This window comes from Oncorhynchus mykiss, chromosome 1, assembly GCF_057628025.1.
Source record: "Oncorhynchus mykiss isolate SJ-2025 chromosome 1, ASM5762802v1, whole genome shotgun sequence".
Classification (NCBI taxonomy): domain Eukaryota; kingdom Metazoa; phylum Chordata; class Actinopteri; order Salmoniformes; family Salmonidae; genus Oncorhynchus; species Oncorhynchus mykiss.
In genome coordinates, this window is record NC_143022.1 from 36670001 (window position 1) to 36687918 (window position 17918).

At 42.1% G+C, this 17918-nt stretch overlaps 1 protein-coding gene across 1 annotated transcript in view; it reads left to right on the plus strand.

Annotated features, from left to right (window-relative positions):
* LOC110521950 (SH3 and multiple ankyrin repeat domains protein 3) overlaps positions 1 to 17918 on the plus strand; it is a 123792-nt gene that overhangs the window by 22016 nt on the left and 83858 nt on the right. The window contains exons 5-8 of the mRNA XM_036976586.2: positions 137 to 214; positions 1358 to 1424; positions 1895 to 2130; positions 3228 to 3391. Of these exons, the coding sequence (XP_036832481.2) occupies positions 137 to 214; positions 1358 to 1424; positions 1895 to 2130; positions 3228 to 3391 (545 nt within the window). The remainder of the gene's footprint in view (positions 1 to 136; positions 215 to 1357; positions 1425 to 1894; positions 2131 to 3227; positions 3392 to 17918) is intronic.

Genomic DNA, 17918 nt, shown 5'->3' on the forward strand with positions numbered 1-17918 from the left:
TGTGTGTGTGTGTGTGTGTGTGTGTGTGTGTGTGCTGATGAATTGCCCAGCGATATGCAACCAAAATCCCAACATTTTACAACTGATCGTAAAAAAAAAAAGAAAAAAAAATGCTCTCTTTCTCTTCCTCTTTCAGGATAGCTGTACCAGAGTTCTACTGTTTCGGGGAGTGAATAAAGAGATCAAGAACTACAACAGCCAGACGGCCTTTCAGGTGAGACTCTCCTTCCTTCTGCTGGCCTCTATCAGACATTACGTTCTAGCTATACAATAACCACATGCCATAAGGAAAACTTTCTATGACTTAATATGGGAGAAGGTTTCAGAAACTCTTGGAGGTCAAGGGAGTTGGACGTCAAAGATAATGTATTAATAATTGTTCTGCCATAACTACATGGCTTGAAGGCAACTCCACTTGAAACACTGTTTCTGTACTCTGGCCTGCCTCTGTGGCAAGATGTGTGATTAAGCCTGTGTCAAATTGACATTGACACAGATTTCCTCAACACATCAAAGTTAATTTGTTTGTACAGAGGGATAGCTGGCTCCACACAGCGCCAGCGCATGCACACACATTTGCCCACATACACGTGCACACGCTCACACAGTGCCAGAAATCAGAAACACACACTGCTATCAGACATCTGTTACAAGCAGCCTTTTAATGAAGGATTACTAATGTGTGAAATATGAATCAGAGAGAGTGAGAGAGAGTGAGAGAGAGTGAGAGAAAGCAAACAAAAGGATAACAAATTACAATATAATTTTGTTAATTGTGTTTGAAATGCTAGTTTTGTTGTGTCTGTGAGAGAGTGAGAGAGAGTAGTAGTGGCCAATGAGAGAGAGCGAGAGAGAGAGAGCGCAGTAGTGGCCAATAAGAGAGAGAGAGCGAAAGAGAGAGCGCAGTAGGGGGAGAGAGAGCACAGTAGGGAGGGAGGGAGGGAGGGAGGGAGGGAGGGAGGGAGGGAGGGAGGGAGGGAGAAAGTAGGGTTTGGATGGAATGTGTTCCCCTGTTGCCTGTTAGCTGTTAGAGTAAATGTAGCATACATCTGATAATTGGTTCCCAACATCTATTTTCTTGAAACAACAGAGGCTAAGGTTTATTCCAGACAGACGCAGAGACTGAGACAGCAGGTTTCAGCAGGGTTCTGTTCTCCCCCATGAGAATGGCAGTTTCCTATGGGAGCCTTGTTTTACGGAACACTTGTGTTGAGAAGCAGGATACTAACCTGTTTTTGGGAATGGAACAAACACACAACATATGTGACTTACTCCTCTCCTTCCTTCCCTCCCTCTGCTCTCTTCTCCTTCTCTCTCTTCCCCTTCCCTCCTCTCTCCTCCCTCTTTCCTCCTCCAGGTTGCCATTATAGCAGGAAACTTTGACCTGGCCGAAATCATTAAGATCCACAAAGTGTCAGACGTTGGTGAGTAGGCGACATGCCATGGGTACGTGGCTAACAGCATGTTGTCATTGGACTTTAATTGAGTAAATCACACCTCCATAGTGGTGTGAGAGGGTAAGAGAGTCCTCAGCCAAGTGACTGAAGCACTCGTACTGTAGCCACTGTAATCACCCACTCTGTAATTATCCCTGATCATGTGCACTTCGTTGTGTGATTCAGTGTACTGGGAGTCAATATGCTACATGTGAAAATTCTGCCATCTAGTGTTAGACAGAAAGAATATCCCAGATTCCTAATTCAATGCAGTAAGATGTATGTACACATAAAGCTATGTAGCCTTGGTACTACCTCAGGGAATGTAGTAAGGGAAAGGGGGATACCTAGTCAGTTGTACAACTGAATGCATCAAACTGAAATGTCCATTTAACCCGACCCCTGTACACATTGTTATGTTGATTTGACTAGCAACATGTTGTGTCACCCTCTCCCAGTGCCTTTCAGGGAGACCCCCTCCTACACTAACCGTAGACGTGTGTTGGTGGGAGGACTGCCCTCGCCCCGCTCCCTTCTGCGCTCCGCTAGCGACAACAACCTCAACGGGGAGAGCGTTCACGGTCTGGGGCAGGGCCTGCGGCAGGGTCACGGTCGACAGGGTCAGTCTCCTGTCCCCTCTCTGAGGAGCCTGCCTGCACTGGGACAACACCAACAACACGCCAGCCTGGGGGAGGTGAGTGAGTGAGTGAGTGAGTGAGTGAGTGAGTGAGTGAGTGAGTGAGTGAGTGAGTGAGTGAGTGAGTGAATGAGTGAGTGAGTGAGTGAGTGAGTGAGTGAGTGAGTGAGTGAGTGAGTGAGTGAACAAACAAATGTAAAATAAATTACAATATCATTTCGTTAATTTTGTTTGAAATGCTAGTTTTGTTGTCTGTGTGTGCATGTGTTTGTGAATATACTAAACCAGAGTTTCCCAAACTCGGTCCTCAGGCCCCAAGGTGTGCGTGTGTTTGTGAATATACTAAACCAGAGTTTCCCAAACTCGGTCCTCAGGCCCCAAGGTGTGCATGTTTTGGTTTTTGCCCTAACACTACACATCTTATTCAAATGATCAAAGCTAGATGATTAGCTGATTATTTGATTCAGCTGTGTAGTGCTAGGGCAAAAATCAAAACGTGCACCCTTTGAGGTCCTGAGGACCGAGTTTGGGAAACCCTGTACTAAAGAGAGAGAGAGAGAGAGAGAGAGAGAGAGAGAGAGAGCTTTGACTATGTACAGACTCAGTGAGCATTGATTTGGAGAAAGGTTGCCATAGGAAGACCTCGCTCTTAAGAGAAGACAGGCTATATGCACAAGAGAGGTGGAAACTGAGCTGCATTTTTTAACCTCCTGCTAAATGTATGACCATATTAGAGACACATATTTCCCTCAGATTACACAGACCCAAAAACAATTTAAAAAAATAAACCGGTGGGTGACGATTTGTGACCTGTTGTCAGGAAAGGGGCAACCAGTGAAGAACAAACACCACTGTAAATACAACCCATGTTTATGTTGATTTTTTTCACCTTTTTTTTTACTTTAACTTTTTGCACATCAATACAACACTCTATAAAGACATAATATGACATTTGAAATGTCTTTATTCTTTTGGAACTTGTTTATTTGACTTTTTGTTTATCCATTTCACTTGCTTTGCCAATGTAAACACATGTTTCCATGCCAATAAAGACCCTTGAATTGAATTGCGAGAAAGAAAGTTTGTGTGTGTGTGTGTGTGTGTGTGTGTGTGCCTACATGTGTTTGTGTGACAGTGTGTGTGCTGTATTCCAGACTCATCATGGAGAGGTGCCAGACAGCAGTCTCCAGAGCACAGGCAGCTCTCGCTCCTCCCACTCCCGCTCTCCCTCGCTACACAGTCATCTGCATGAGGGCGATCAGAGCGTCAGGAGGACACACGGACACGCTCTGGGACATGTCAATCGAGGACGCCTCAGGTGAGACGGACAATCAATCAATCATATATCGAATACCTTGGTGGACATTGAACTGTGCTGTTGTCTGTTCTAATAGGCCAGCTCCTCTTCTCTCCTCCTTGTCCTTGTCTCTCAAGTGTCTTACTCACTGAGTGGCAGGTAGCCTAGTGGTTAGAGCGTTGGGCCAGTAACTGAAAGGTTGCAAAATCAAATCCCTGAACCGACAAGGTAAAAATCTGTCCTTCTGCCTCTGAACAAGGCAGTTAACCCACTGTTTCTAGGCTGTCATTGAAAATAAGAATTTGTTCTTAACTGGCTTGCCTGGTCAAATAAAAAATGGTTCACACTCTGACAGTGTTTGTCAGGGGGTTGCTGGTCAGCAGGCTGGCCACTATTAATTGTAATAGATGTCTAGTAGGGTGGTTTGCATAAGGAGCTGGACTGGAGACGTACATGAGCTACACTCAGATATCCAGTCCATGCTTGTGGGGTGCATTGGGATAAATTGAGCAGATTGCTGAGGTTTCTAAGTGTTTTATTGTGATCATGTGTCAGTACTAGGGTATTGACAAATTGACTATTAAAGTATATTGACAAATTTAACGTTTAAAGCATATTTCTGTTACGGTTTTCCGTTAAAACGATGAGAAACTCATAAAATTCCACGTCAAATCTTATTGCGTGGTTTGACCTCTAGGGAGAAATAAAGTTCTATCTCAGTCATACAGCAGGCGGCATCTGAAATGTTCTCACGAAGACAACCGTTAATTCGCGTTGATTCGTGTTACTTCCGTTTGTTAGCGACTCACAACAAAACATTCAACTAGCCGAGTGATCACTGTTCTTCTCCCAGCATTCTTTTTTCTCTCACTCAATTTCCATCCAACCGCTCCCTCTACACAGTGTGCATTAGTCCTTCAGAAATGACTGCCTATAAAACACAAACAAAACTGTAGACAAGCTATATATATTCTTTGCTGAATCACGACAGCTTTATCACAAATTCAAAATGGTCTGGTTGATTAAAGTAGGGAAATATGTGTTGCAACCACGACTTGCAACCACGACTTGCAGTTTAGAATTATAAATGCCCCTCTATTTGAGTATTTTTGGCGATTGGCCATAGTGTAGAATACAACACTTTAGAATACAACACTATATATACACTATATATACAAAAGTATGTGGAAAGGTGTATAAAATTGAGCACACAGCCATGCAATCTCCATAGACAAACATAATAGGTAGTAGAAAGGCCCTACTGAAGAGCTCAGTGACTTTCAACGTGGCACCATCTTAGGATGCCACCTTTCCAAAAAGTCAGTTAATCAAATTCCTGTCCTGCCAGAGCTGCCCCGGTCAACTGTAAATGCTGTTATTGTGAAGGGGAAACTTCTAGGAGCAAAAATGGCTCAGCCGCAATGTGGTAGGCCACACAAGCTCACAAAAACAGGACCGCCGAGTGCTGAAACTCACTTCCGAGTTCCAAACTGCCTCTGGAAGCATTGTCAGCGCAAAAACTGTTAGTCGGGAACTTCATTAAATGGATTTTAATGAACCAGCAGCTGCACACAACCCTAAGATCACTACGCACAATGCCAAGTATCGGCTGGAGTTGTGTAAAGCTCGCCACCACTGGAAACGTGTTTTCTGGAGTGATGAATCACGCTTCACCATCTGGCAGTACGATGGACTAATTTGGTTTTTGCGGAAGCCAGTAGAACGCTACCTGCCCCAATGCATAGTTCAAAATGTACAGTTTGGTGGAGGAGGAATAATGGTCTGGGGCTGTTTTTCATGGTTTGGGCTAGGCCCCTTAGTTCCAATGAAGGAAAGTCTTGACGCTATAGCATACAATGACATTCTATATGATTCTGTGCTTCCAACTTTGTGGCAACAGTTTGGGGTTGGCCATTTCCTGTTTCAGCATGACAAGGACCCTGTGCACAATGCATGCCCAACCTCACTAATGCTCTTGTGGCTGAATGGAAGCAAATCCCCTCAGCAATGTTAAAACATCTAGTCATGGAATGCCTTCCCAGAAGAGAGGAGGAGCAAAGGGGGTCCAACTCCATATTAATGCCCATGACTTTGGAATGAGATGTTTTGACGAGCATGTGTCCACATACTTTTGGTCATGTAGTGCATGTACAGTGCATTCGGGAAGGATTCAGACCCCTTGACTATTTCCACATTTTGTTACATTACAACCTTATTCTAAAATTTAATTAATTGTAATTCCCCCCTGTCAATCTACACACAATACCCAGTAATGACAAAGCAAAAACTGGTCAGGTTGGATTGGGAGCGTTGCTGCATAGCTATTTTCAGGTCTCTTCAGAGATGTTTGACTGGGCTCTGGCTGGACTACTCAAGGACATTCAGAGACTTGTCCCAAAGCCAGTCCTGCATTGTCTTGGCTGTGTGCTTAGGGTCATTGTCCTGTTGGACGGTGAACCTTCGCCCTAGTCTGAGGTACTGAGCACTCTGGAGCAGGTTATCATCAAGGATCTCTCTGTACTTTGCTCCATTCATCTTTCCCTCAATCCTGATTAGTCTCCCAGTCCCTGCCTCTGAAAACATCACCACAGCATGATGCTGCTAACCCCATTCTTCACCGTAGGGATGGAGCCAGGTTTCCTCCAGACGTGACGCTTGGTATTCAGGCCAAAGTGTTCAATCTTGATGTCATCAGACCAGAGAATCTTGTTTCTCATGGTCTGAGAGTCTTTAGGTGCCTTTTCCATCTGGCCAAACTACCATAAAGGCGTGATTGATGGAGTGCTGCAGAGATGGTTGTCTTTCTGGAAGGTTCTCCCATCTCCACAGAAGAACTCTGGAGCTCTGTCAGTGACCATTGGGTTCTTGATCGTATCCCTGACCAAGGCCCTTCTCCCCTGATTGCTCAGTTTGGCTGGGCGGCCAGCTCTAGGAAGAGTCTTGGTGGTTCCCAACTTCTTCCATTTAAGAATGATGTAGGCCACTGTTTTCTTGGGGACCTTCAGTGCTGCAGAAATGTTTTGGTACCCTTCTCCAGATCTGTGCCTCGACACAACCCTGTCTCGGATCTCTATGGACAATTCCTTCGACCTCATGACTTGGTTTTTTTCCTAACATCCACTGTCAACTGTGGGACCTTATATAGACAGGTGTGTGCATTTCCAAATCATGTCCAATCAATTGAATTTACCACAGGTGGACTCCAATCATGTTGTAGAAACATCTCAAGGATGATCAATGGAAACAGGATGCATCAGAGCTCAATTTCGAGTCTCTTAGCAAAGGGTCTGAATACTTATGTAAATAAGGTATTTCTGTTTTTTCAACAAAAAAATTATAATCTGTTTTTGCTTTGTCATTATGGTGTATTGTGTGTAGATTGATGAAGAAAATGTCATATTTAATCCATTTTAGAATAAGGCTGTAACGTCACAAAATGTGGAAAAAGTAAAGGAGTCTGAATACTGTACTTACTGATATTCTCCAGAAGCAGCAGCAGTTTCATGTCTGACAGGGCAATACAGACAAGACTCGAGCCCTCTCTTCCTCTGTAATGCTCTATACTGTCTCTTCACTCCATCCATCACACAGGCTGCTTCTTCCCTCCCTTCACTCTGTCTTAAAAGAAGGCCATGGTAGTCAAGCAGCATCAGTGTGTTTAAAATAGGGTGGGATCGGTAGTGTAGCTTCCATATATGCGAGCGTACTTAGTCTCCACAAAGAGGTATAGTGATACCTTAGTTTTCAGTTGATATGAGATGCTCACTGACACTCTGTCCTGCATCAGTAGTATTGAGACTGTACAGAAAGAGGGGGGTTACATTTGACTTGACACCCAGTTTCATAACACATTATGACAAGGTCATAACCATGTCATAATATGTCATATCACTGTCATGAAATATTATGACTATCCTGTGTCACTTTACTTGAGCTAAGAAAATACACGTTGACACTGTCAAGAAGCATTACTACGATCATAAACATATAAGCCAGATAGGCCTATCACGTACATGCCCTTATATCAGTCAAATAGAGGGTGTGTTGTCCTGCTCCTGAAATCTGCTCCTGCTTTATTCCCAGTCATCAGCAACAGAGCATTGGGGTAGGTGCATGTCTGACATCAATGTGTGCGTAATTGCAATGTTAATTTAATGTGCCATAAAATAACTTCTGTGGCAGGTTTTGTGAGTTTTTACACTCTTATGTAGGTGCCATAACCAGCCATAACATAACACAATATATATCACAACAGGTCTGAATATACTGTGTGACATGACAGTGATAAGTCCATATTAAAACAGGTTTTGACAAGTTATGGCAGCTGTTACGACATATTGTGGCATGGTTATGACTGTGTCATAATGTGTTATGACGCTGGGTGTCAAGTAAAGTATTACCAACGAGGGATAATGAAAGGACTCGATAGAAGGAGGGAGGGGTAGTTTCCCTACTGTGTTCTGTCCTAGATGCCCGCCTGTGTTCTTCTACTGTTTCTTGTTCTGCTGTAATTAGCATGTTAATCTGTGTAAGAAGTGACAGGTCTGTAAATTGCTCATGTTATTGACACAACTGTAAAGGCCTGAGGACTCTTGAGGGAGGGAGTGACTGTCCTCAAATGACATGGTGTAAGGAAAACATTAGAAACACCTTTACACAACCTGCCCCCCTCCCTCCTATCCTTACCTCCCTACTTATCTCCCTCCCTGTTGTTGGCCACTACTGGTCTCTCTCTCTCTCTCTCTCTCTCTATCTCTCTCTCTCTCTCTCGTTGGCCTCTCTCTCGTTGGCCACTAACTCTCTCTCTCTCTCTCGTTGGCCACTACCTCTCTCTCTCTCTCTCTCTCTCTCATTGGCCATTACCTCTCTCTCTCTCTGTGACCATCTGTCCACCCTGTGGTAGCTCCAGGGCATTCTGGGTACAAGGGGAGTGTGAAATTAGTTTGGCCGGTCAGTGGCCCGCCCCTATGGCCAATATAACCACTTCCCGTGGAACATGCCATCACTTCCTCTCAAACCAGAGTGGGCAGAAACACTGTTTTTAGGAGGAAACTGGGAATGGTTGAGAAAAGGTTGGAATTTAGACACATGGAATGGTTGTATGTGAGTGAGTTATCTATACCATAGAAAACCAATATAACACCATTGGTTATAGAGGTTGGTAATGCAATAGGCCTTGTTCCTTCATTTCTCTGCTGTCTCCATCTGTCCCCCTACCCATTTTCTGTCATTCTCTTTCTCACCTTTCGTTCACCTTTCTCTCTATTTCGCACATCCTCTCTTTAATTTCTTCTCAACTGTCACCTCCTGTTCTCCCTCTTCCCCCCCCCCCCCACTCCTCTCTGTCTTGATCTCTTCCTTCATTCTCTAACTGTAGGGTCTGTTGGAGTGTAGATTATCCATGGTTTTCCAAAGGGCTGAGAGAGGGAAAGAAAGAGAGAAAATCTCCTGATACTGGGCGAAAAGGGTCAATATCAGGGGATATCTTTATCTATGTATTTCTGGATATCTGACATTTTATTAGGTATAAGGAGTAGACAATCTCCAGATACGCATGTCTTTAATGTCATATAAGGAGCTAGAATATTCTCCATAATTGGACAGTTTCTACATGCATCTAACCTGGAACTCAGAAATCTCCCTGCTACTGTATCATCCTTGCACTGTAAGTCTGATCGAAAATGGTCTATAAACTAAATTTAAGTCATGAAATGTGACTGACCGATTCAAATAGGTCTTATGTAGCAACATTTTTAATTGTGTTTTTTTATATTGGATAAAGTAGAGACTCAGGGCTACAAAATGGTATATCATACACTGCATTTTTGAGGAACAATGTGAAAGTAATGTTGATAAACTCGTAACCTCACTTTGAATGTTTTGGTAGCTACTGGAGAGCTCTTCTTTGTCTACACCCATTCAGCATCATTCACACACTCTTAAGCTTTAGCCCCAACCATCGGAGCGTTCTGTGCTAACAGCAGCAGTTAAGCACCCAAGTTAACTGGCTAATGTTGGCAAACTTGCTAGCTACTTCCAGACACAAATGAGAGAACTGACCATTTTACTCGCCCTAGCAGAGCTGGTTCAGCTGTTTTTATGTTATCGAGAGCGTTGGTGACTGCAACTGTGCTGCTGGCAACAATTTACTGACACCGGCCATATTCAACGGGTGTTGAGCGTTCATAAATTTGTCAGTTATTCTGCGCTCTGGTAAACTCAGACGAGAGTGCTCTGAAATTGGAGTAGATAGCCAGAGTGAATTTACCAGCTATGTCTATCAACAGTTGTTGCAGTGACATTCTATTGAAATGGAAACTTGCATAGTGGAGTATTTCAATAAGACATGTAGCTAGCTAGCTAATTAAACCATAGTTCCAACTCATGATGTTACTATTCTACATGAATCTGCAGGAAGCTAACCAACCAGGTTAAATTTTATCTAGCTAACTTTATGTTTCAACTAGGTAAGTAAATGGCTCTGAGATACAAATAATAAGATCATACTAGCAAGCCAGTCAGCTAAAATTAGCAAGCTAGCTAACAGTACACTTTAACTTGAAATGAAAATGACTTTGTCAAAATTAGGAATGCGTAATATCTGAAAATGAAGCTAGCTAGTATGTCTTACACATATACACGATATGGACGCTTTTCCCTGTCACAGATGCCATGGTTTCCCTTAGATTGAAGATGTAATCCAGAGACTGGTGTTTTCTCCATCTCCTTATGTAACAGTTTAGTTTCCGTCCCTCTCCTCGCCTCTACCTGGGCTTGAACTAACCTCTGCACACATAGACAACAGCCACCCTTGAAGCATCGTTACCCATCGCTCTACAAAACCCGCGGGGAACAACTACTTCAAGCCAAGGGGAACAACTACTTCAATGTCTCAGAGCGAGCGACATCACAGATTGAAATGCTATTAGCACGCACCCCGCTAACTAGCTAGCCATTTCACATCGGTTACACTTAGCTATCATGCTCTAATTCCACTGATTTCAAAACTCGGTCCTCCAGAAAGTGAAGATCTACAATGCAATATATATGTATATTTTAAAGCCGTGTTAGACGGTATTACCTAGACATACTGACCAGCTCAAATAGACAGAAGCGTGCAATATGGCAGGCCAATCCAAACTCATCTCTCAGCATGTCAAGCCCACTCATTATCTCAGCCAATCATGGCTAGAGGGAAGGTTGCTGTCCCTTTTTCTGTGGCTAAACCAACTAGGCTCATAATTGAACAATTGTATTTGTATTTACAGATGGCATACAATATTATTATGATGGCACATGAAAGTTCACATGTTCCAGAAAGCATTTCTGCAAAAAAAACAACGAATTTTGATAAAACATTTAAAAGTTTTAGTTCAAATGGCTCTTATGTGAGGTAGTGAAACAAGTCACAAATGTCCAACGCCCAAATAATTTTACCTGTTCAGGTGCCAAAAATGACTGCTTCTACACATGAAGGTGAGCATACATTTGCACCATATTCAGAAGTAGGCAAGGCACGGAAAGGCAAACGTCATATTTAAGTTGTTTTTCCCAAAGCACATCTCTGCTATTTCTGTTTTAAAAATGCAGCAAAACAAATCCAGAGCTCCAATAACAACACATGTTTTCTGTGAAGATGCAAACGTAGGCGAATATTTGCCAAAATTATATTTTATTTATTTAACAGAAAATAAAAGTTGCACACTCACTGCTCTGTTTGTTATGGACAATGGAAGCAGATTGGGTCGTCAGCAGCGGTCCCTCACAGTCCACCCCAACATGGTGGTAGTGTTCATCTGTGATTCACTCCAAACTGTCAATGCATAAATCATGAATCATAATTGTGTTGATATTGTAAGAAAATATTGTCATTTCACATAACTATACTTTGTGATTCTATTTACTACAATAAATAAAACATCTCAAATTATCGTTAAAGCTGCGATATTTAACTTTTTGGGCAACCTGGACCAATTCACATAGAAATGTGAGTTATGCTTCGGTCATTCTCATTGAAAGCAAGTCTAAGAAGCGGTAGATCGGTTTTGTACATCAGCTTCAAATAGCTGAAAATACAATATTTGGGGTTATTGAAAATCTATTTCACAGCGGTTTAGATGGTACAATGATTCTCCACACTATTGCCTGCTTGTTTTGTCACAAACAAACATTACTCAAACTATTAGAATTTTAGCAATCAGGAAATAGCAGAGCGATTTCTGCATATTGCACCTTTAACTTCTTTGAATCATTTTCTCAATAGCGTCTCACTTCTTTGTTTCTCCTTTTGTCAATTCGACCACACACTGTTGACACATTCATTTGTGGCGCCCAAATTAAAAAATGACATTTGGAATTCCACAGCAGAAAATACATGATTCTTGTTGCTAGGCTACCAGTTACTGTGCTTTTAGCTTGTGGTTTGGCACACCTTTATCCAGAGGGAATTCAACAAATTATAGCTAGTGACTGAAAGAATGATATGAATTTAATATTTGTCAAATTATGAAAGATGTCCTCAAAATCAGGAAGTGCGATTATTTAGCATATCAAACAAACATTTCAAGATCCTGATATGGACCTGATATGGAGCATATGCATTGTAAGTGCTGAGAAAATATACTATTTATGCCAACTGTCAGTCTTTGTCATCGTATAGAGAAAATAACATGTCCACATAGTCCAATCTCAGGATATGTAATGACTCAATATCAGGCCTTGCCATGTATGATATCCAGAGGGAATCCAAAAATGATCTGTGCATAAAATAAAATATGGGTTTTGTATTTGTCAAATTATTGACCATGTTCTTAAAACTCAGAAATCCATCATCCTATTTTCAGCATATCAAAAAGCATATCAAGATCCAGATATGGACTTCAGCCAAGAGGAGCATGGGCTATCTGGAATCAATATAGCTTTATATCTTGAATGTGCTGAGAAAACACAGATATGCGATGTATGCAGTCAGTATTTGTCAACATGAAGAGAGAAAATAGGATGTCACATACAGTTGAAGTCAGAAGTTTACATACAACTCAGCCAAATACATTTCAACTCAGTTTTTCACAATTCCTGACATTTAATCCTAGTAAAAATTCCCTGTCTTAGGTCAGTTAGGATCACTACTATATTTTAAGAATGTGAATTGTCAGAATGATAGTAGAGAGAATGATTTATTTCAGATTATATTTCTTTCATCACATTCCGAGTGGGTGAGAAGTTTACATACACTCAATTAGTATTTGGTAGAATAGCCTCAAAATTGAATAACTTGGGTCAAACGTTTCGGGTAGCTTTCCACAAGATTCCGACAATAAGTTGGGTGAATTGTGGCCCATTCCTCCTGACAGAGCTGGTGTAACTGAGTCAGGTTTGTAGGCCTTGCTCACACACGCTTTTTCAATTCTTTCCACAAATGTTCTATAGGATTCAGGTCAGGGCTTTGTGATGACCACTCCAATACCTTGACTTTGCTGTCCTTAAGCCATTTTGCCACAACTTTGGAAGTATGCTTTGGGTCATTGTTCATTTGGAAGACCCATTTGTGACCAAGCTTTAACTTCCTGACTTATGTCTTGAGATGTTGCTACAATATATCCACATAATTTTCCATCCACATAATTTTCCATACCCATGATGCCATCTATTTTGTGAAGTGAACCAATCCCTCCTGCAGCAAAGCACCCCCACAACATGATGCTGCCACCCCCGTGCTTCACGGTTGGGATGGTGTTCTTCGGCTTGCAAGCATCCCACTTTTTCCTCCAAACATAACGATGGTCATTATGGCCAAACAGTTATTTTTTGTTTCATCAGACCAGAGGACATTTCTCCAAAAGGTACGATCTTTGTCCCCATGTGCAGTTGCACACCATAGTCTGGCTTTTTTATGGCAGTTCCTTGCTGAGCAGACTTTTAGGCGATATAGGACTCGTTTTACTGTGGATATAGATACTTTTGTACCTGTTTCCTCCAGCATATTCACAAGGTCCTTTCCTGTTGTTCTGGGATTTATTTGAACTTTTCGCACCAAAGTACGTTTATCTCTAGAAGACAGATTGAGTCTCCTGAGCGGTATGACAGCTGTGTTGTCCCATGGTGTTTATACTTGCGTACTGTTGTTTGTACAGATGAACGTCATACCTTCAGGCGTTTGGAAATTGCTCCCAAAAATAAACCAGACTTGTGGAGGTCTACAATTTTTCTCTGAGGTCTTGGCTGATTTCTTTTGATTTTCCCTTGATGTCAAGCAAGGAGGCACTGACTTTGAAGGTAGTTCTTGAAATAAATCCACAGGTACACCTCCAATTGACTCAAATTATGTCAATTAGCCTATCAGAGGTTCTAAAGCCATGACATAATTTTCTGGAATTTTCCAAGCGGTTTAAAGGCACAGTCAGCTTAGTGTATGTAAACTTCTGACCCACTGGAATTGTGATGCAGTGAATTATAAGTGAAATAATCTGTCTGTAAACAATTGTTGTAGAAATTACTTGTGTCATGCACAAAGTAGAAGTCCTAACCGACTTGCCCAAACTATAGTTTTTTTAACAAGAAATTTGTGGAGAGCTTGAGAGTTTTAATTAGTCCACCCTATGTGTATGTAAACTTCCGACTTCAACTGTATCTCAGGATATTAAATGAGTCCATATCCGGCCATAGGAAAATATATGTTTTTCTGTTGTTTTTTTATATAAAAAAAATATTCTTCACATTTTCAAACATTTTCCAACGGGGTTATACATTTGGGTGAGCTTTTCTCGCCTGATTAGCCTCGTTTCACTGCCAAAAATCGATTTAAAACATCTAGCGAAATAGCAACACAATGTCAAATACAGGTAGCCTTGTCAAATAATTAACATCCAATCACATTAACTGTTACTCTATCGTGTGAATTCCACTAACGATCCGTATGTATCCAAACGTAGCTGCTGCTCATGTTGGTATCTGTACTGATGGCGCAAATGCAATGACAGGGAAACATAGTGGAGTGGTAACGCACGTGCAAGCAGTTGCTCCCAATGCTACTTGGGTACCCTGCAGCATCCACCGAGAGGCTCTGGCTGCCAAGGGAATGCCTGACAGCTTAAAATACGTGTTGGACACTACAGTGAAAACTGTTAACTTTGTTAAAGCAAGGCCCCTGAACTCTCGTGTATTTTCTGCACTATGCAGTGATATGGGCAGCAACCATGTAACGCTTTTACAAGATACAGAAGTGTGCTAGTTATCAAGGGGAAAGTATTGACACGTGTTTTTGAATTGAGAGTCGAGCTTAGTTTTCTTTACTGACCACAATATTCTCCTGTCTGACCGTTTCAATGATGATGAGTTTCTCACAAGACTGGCCTATCTGGGTGATGTTTTTTCTCACCTGATTTATCTGAATCTAGGATTAAAGGGACTCTCCGCAACTATATTCAATGTGCTGAACAAAATTGAGGCTATGATTAAGAAGTTGGAGCTCTTCTCTGTCTGTATTAACAATGACAACACACAGGTCTTTCCATCATTGTATGATTTTTTTTGTGTGCAAATGAACTCAAGCTTACGGACAATGTCATGTGATATAGCGAAGCACCTGAGTGAGTTTGGTGCGCAATTACGCAGGTACTTTCACAAAATGGATGACACAAACAACTGGATTCGTTATCCATTTCATGCCCTGCCTCCAGTCCACTTACCGACATCTGAACAAGAGACCCTCATCAAAATTGCAGCAAGCAGTTCTGTGAAAATGTAATTTAATCAGAAGCCACTGATATAATTCTGCATTGGGCTGCGCTCAGGATATCCTTCCTTGGCAAATCGCGCTTAAAACACTGAAGCCCTTTGCAACCATGTGAGAGTGGATTCTCGGCCCTCACTACCATGAAAACTAAATACAGGCACAGACTGTTTGTGGAAAATGACTGAGCCTCTCTCCAATACAACCCAACATTGGTGCATCCTTTCAAGCATACTCTTCTCATTGACCTGTGGTGAGTTATTCACAATATTTGATTAACAAATAAGGTTTCATATGTAAGTTAAATAAAGGGAAAACAATATTATTTTTATTATTATTATATTCTTATTTGTGCCCTGGTCCTATAAGAGCTCTTTGTCACTTACCATGAGCCGGGCTGTGACAAACTCACACTGATTCTTATGTTTAATAAATGTATTGGGTTGTGACAAACTCACACTCATTCTTATGTTTAATACATGTATTGTATAGTGTGTGTGTGGCAGGCAGAAAATAGAATTTGAGAGTGTGCTGACCCTGGAGCTACAAGGGGTACGCAGCTGGAGGTTGAATGTTTGAAGGGATACAAGACTATAAAACGTTTTGGAACCACTGCTCTAGAATATGTAAAAGTGTCATGTAAACATATTCCCTGATATGGACCCTTTTCGCCCGGTGTGAATCCAGCGTGGAGAATCCACATCAAAGGAGTACATGGCGGAACCAACATCAATCCTTACACAGCTTAATCCACATCATCAAAAGGTGGTCCGTTTGGCTGCTAATCCCTCACTTTGTTTGGAACACTGTCTGGCCACACACACACATGCACACACACACAGACAGACACAGACAGACCAATAACATAAATGGTTACCTGACCCCTCTGAACGCTTGAAAACACTAAACAGGTGCCCCCCCATACACAAAATAAAAATGTAAACATTGTGGATAGCAGAGAACATGCCTAATGCACCATTTACCCTCACTCCTAGGACATCAGCCAGCAGGTGGTCAGAAGGTTGTGGATTCACATTCCAATGCGGAAGGGAAGGGAAAATTCCATTATATTAAAAGCACTGCATGCATCTATAATCTTATTTGCAGTCTGAGAAAAAATCGCCTTTTATAAATGCATATCATGCAATTCTACATATTTTACATGATTGGAGACAATCATAATCATATACAGTACCAGTAGAAAGTTTGGGACACCTACTCATTCAAGGGTTTTCCTTTATTTTTATTATTTTCTACATTGTAGAATAATAGTAAAACATCAAAACTATGAAATAACACATACGGGATCATGTAGTAACCAAAAAATCAAATCAAATCAATCAAACAAATCAAAATATATTTTATGTTTGAGATTCTTCAAAGTAGCCTCCCTTTGCCTTGATGACAGCTTTGAACACTCTTGGCATTCTCTCAACCAGCTTCACTTGGAATGCTTTTCCAACAGTCTTGAAGGAGTTCCCACATATGCTGAGCACTTGTTGGCTGCTTTTCCTTCACTCTGCGGTCCAACACATCCCAAACCATCTCAATTGGGTTGAGGTCGGGTGATTGTGGAGGCCAGGTCATCTGATGCAGCACTCCATCACTCTCCTTCTTGGTCAAATAGCCCTTACACAGCTTGGAGGTGTGTAATTTTGTGATTATGATTTTGTCTTGTCGCTGAAACTCCCCAACGGGCTCGGGTGAGGTGAAGGTCGAGTCATGAGTCCTTCAAAACAAGACCCGCCAAGCCATGCTTCTTAACACTCGCTCGCTGCACCAATGTGCCGGAGGAAACACTGTTCAACTGACGACTGAAGTCAGCCTGCAGGCGCCTGGCCTGCCACAAGGAGTTGCTAGTGTGCATTGAGCTGAGTAAAGCACCCCTGGCCAAACCCTCCTCTAACTCGGAAGACGCTGGGCCAATTGTGCTCCGCCCTATGGGACTCCCGGTCACATCCGGTTGTGACACAGCCCAGGCTGTAGTGGCGCCACAACACTGCGATGCAGTGCCTTAGACTTCTGCGCCACTTGGGAGGCCAAGCAGAATATTTTAATACCACAAAAGAACATGACAATGAATGAGCTCATGCTGTAGCACCAGAGCGGTTTGGATATCTATGAAGGCTATTGTTAAAAAAGAGGGTAGTCTAAGTTTGGAACAGTGCTAAAGTTGTCTATCAACTGTAAAAATAGAGCTCAACAGAAGCAGTTACAACTGAAGTATTGTCACATAGAGAGGCTTTAGAGAGGCTTTTATTCTCTATTTTGGTTAGGACAGGGTGTGACTAGGGTGGGCATTCTAGTTTCTTTATTTCTATGTTTTCTATTTCTTTGTTTTTGGCCGAGTATGGTTCTCAATCAGAGGCAGCTGTCTATCATTGTCTCTGATTGGGAATCATACTTAGGCAGCCTTTTGCACACCTGTGTTTTGTGGGTAGTTGTTTTCTGTGTAGTTTATTTTCCTTACAGAACTGTTTGTTTTTCATGTTGTTATTTTGTTAGAGTGTTTTGATCAATAAAAATCATGAACAATTACCACACTGGGCTTTGGTCCATGCCTTCCGACAAGAGACGTGACAGAACTACCCACCACCAAAGGACCAAGCAGCGTGGTCAGGAGAAATGGACCTGGGAGGAGATCTTAGACGGGAAAGGACCCTGGGCGTAGGCTGGAGAGTATCGCTGTTCGAAGGAGGAGATGGAGGCAGCTAAGGCGGAACGGCGACGTTACAAGGAGTTGGCTCAACGAGGCAAGCACGAGAGGCAGCCCCAAAAAAGTTTTTGGGGGGGGCACACGGGGAGATTGGCAGAGTC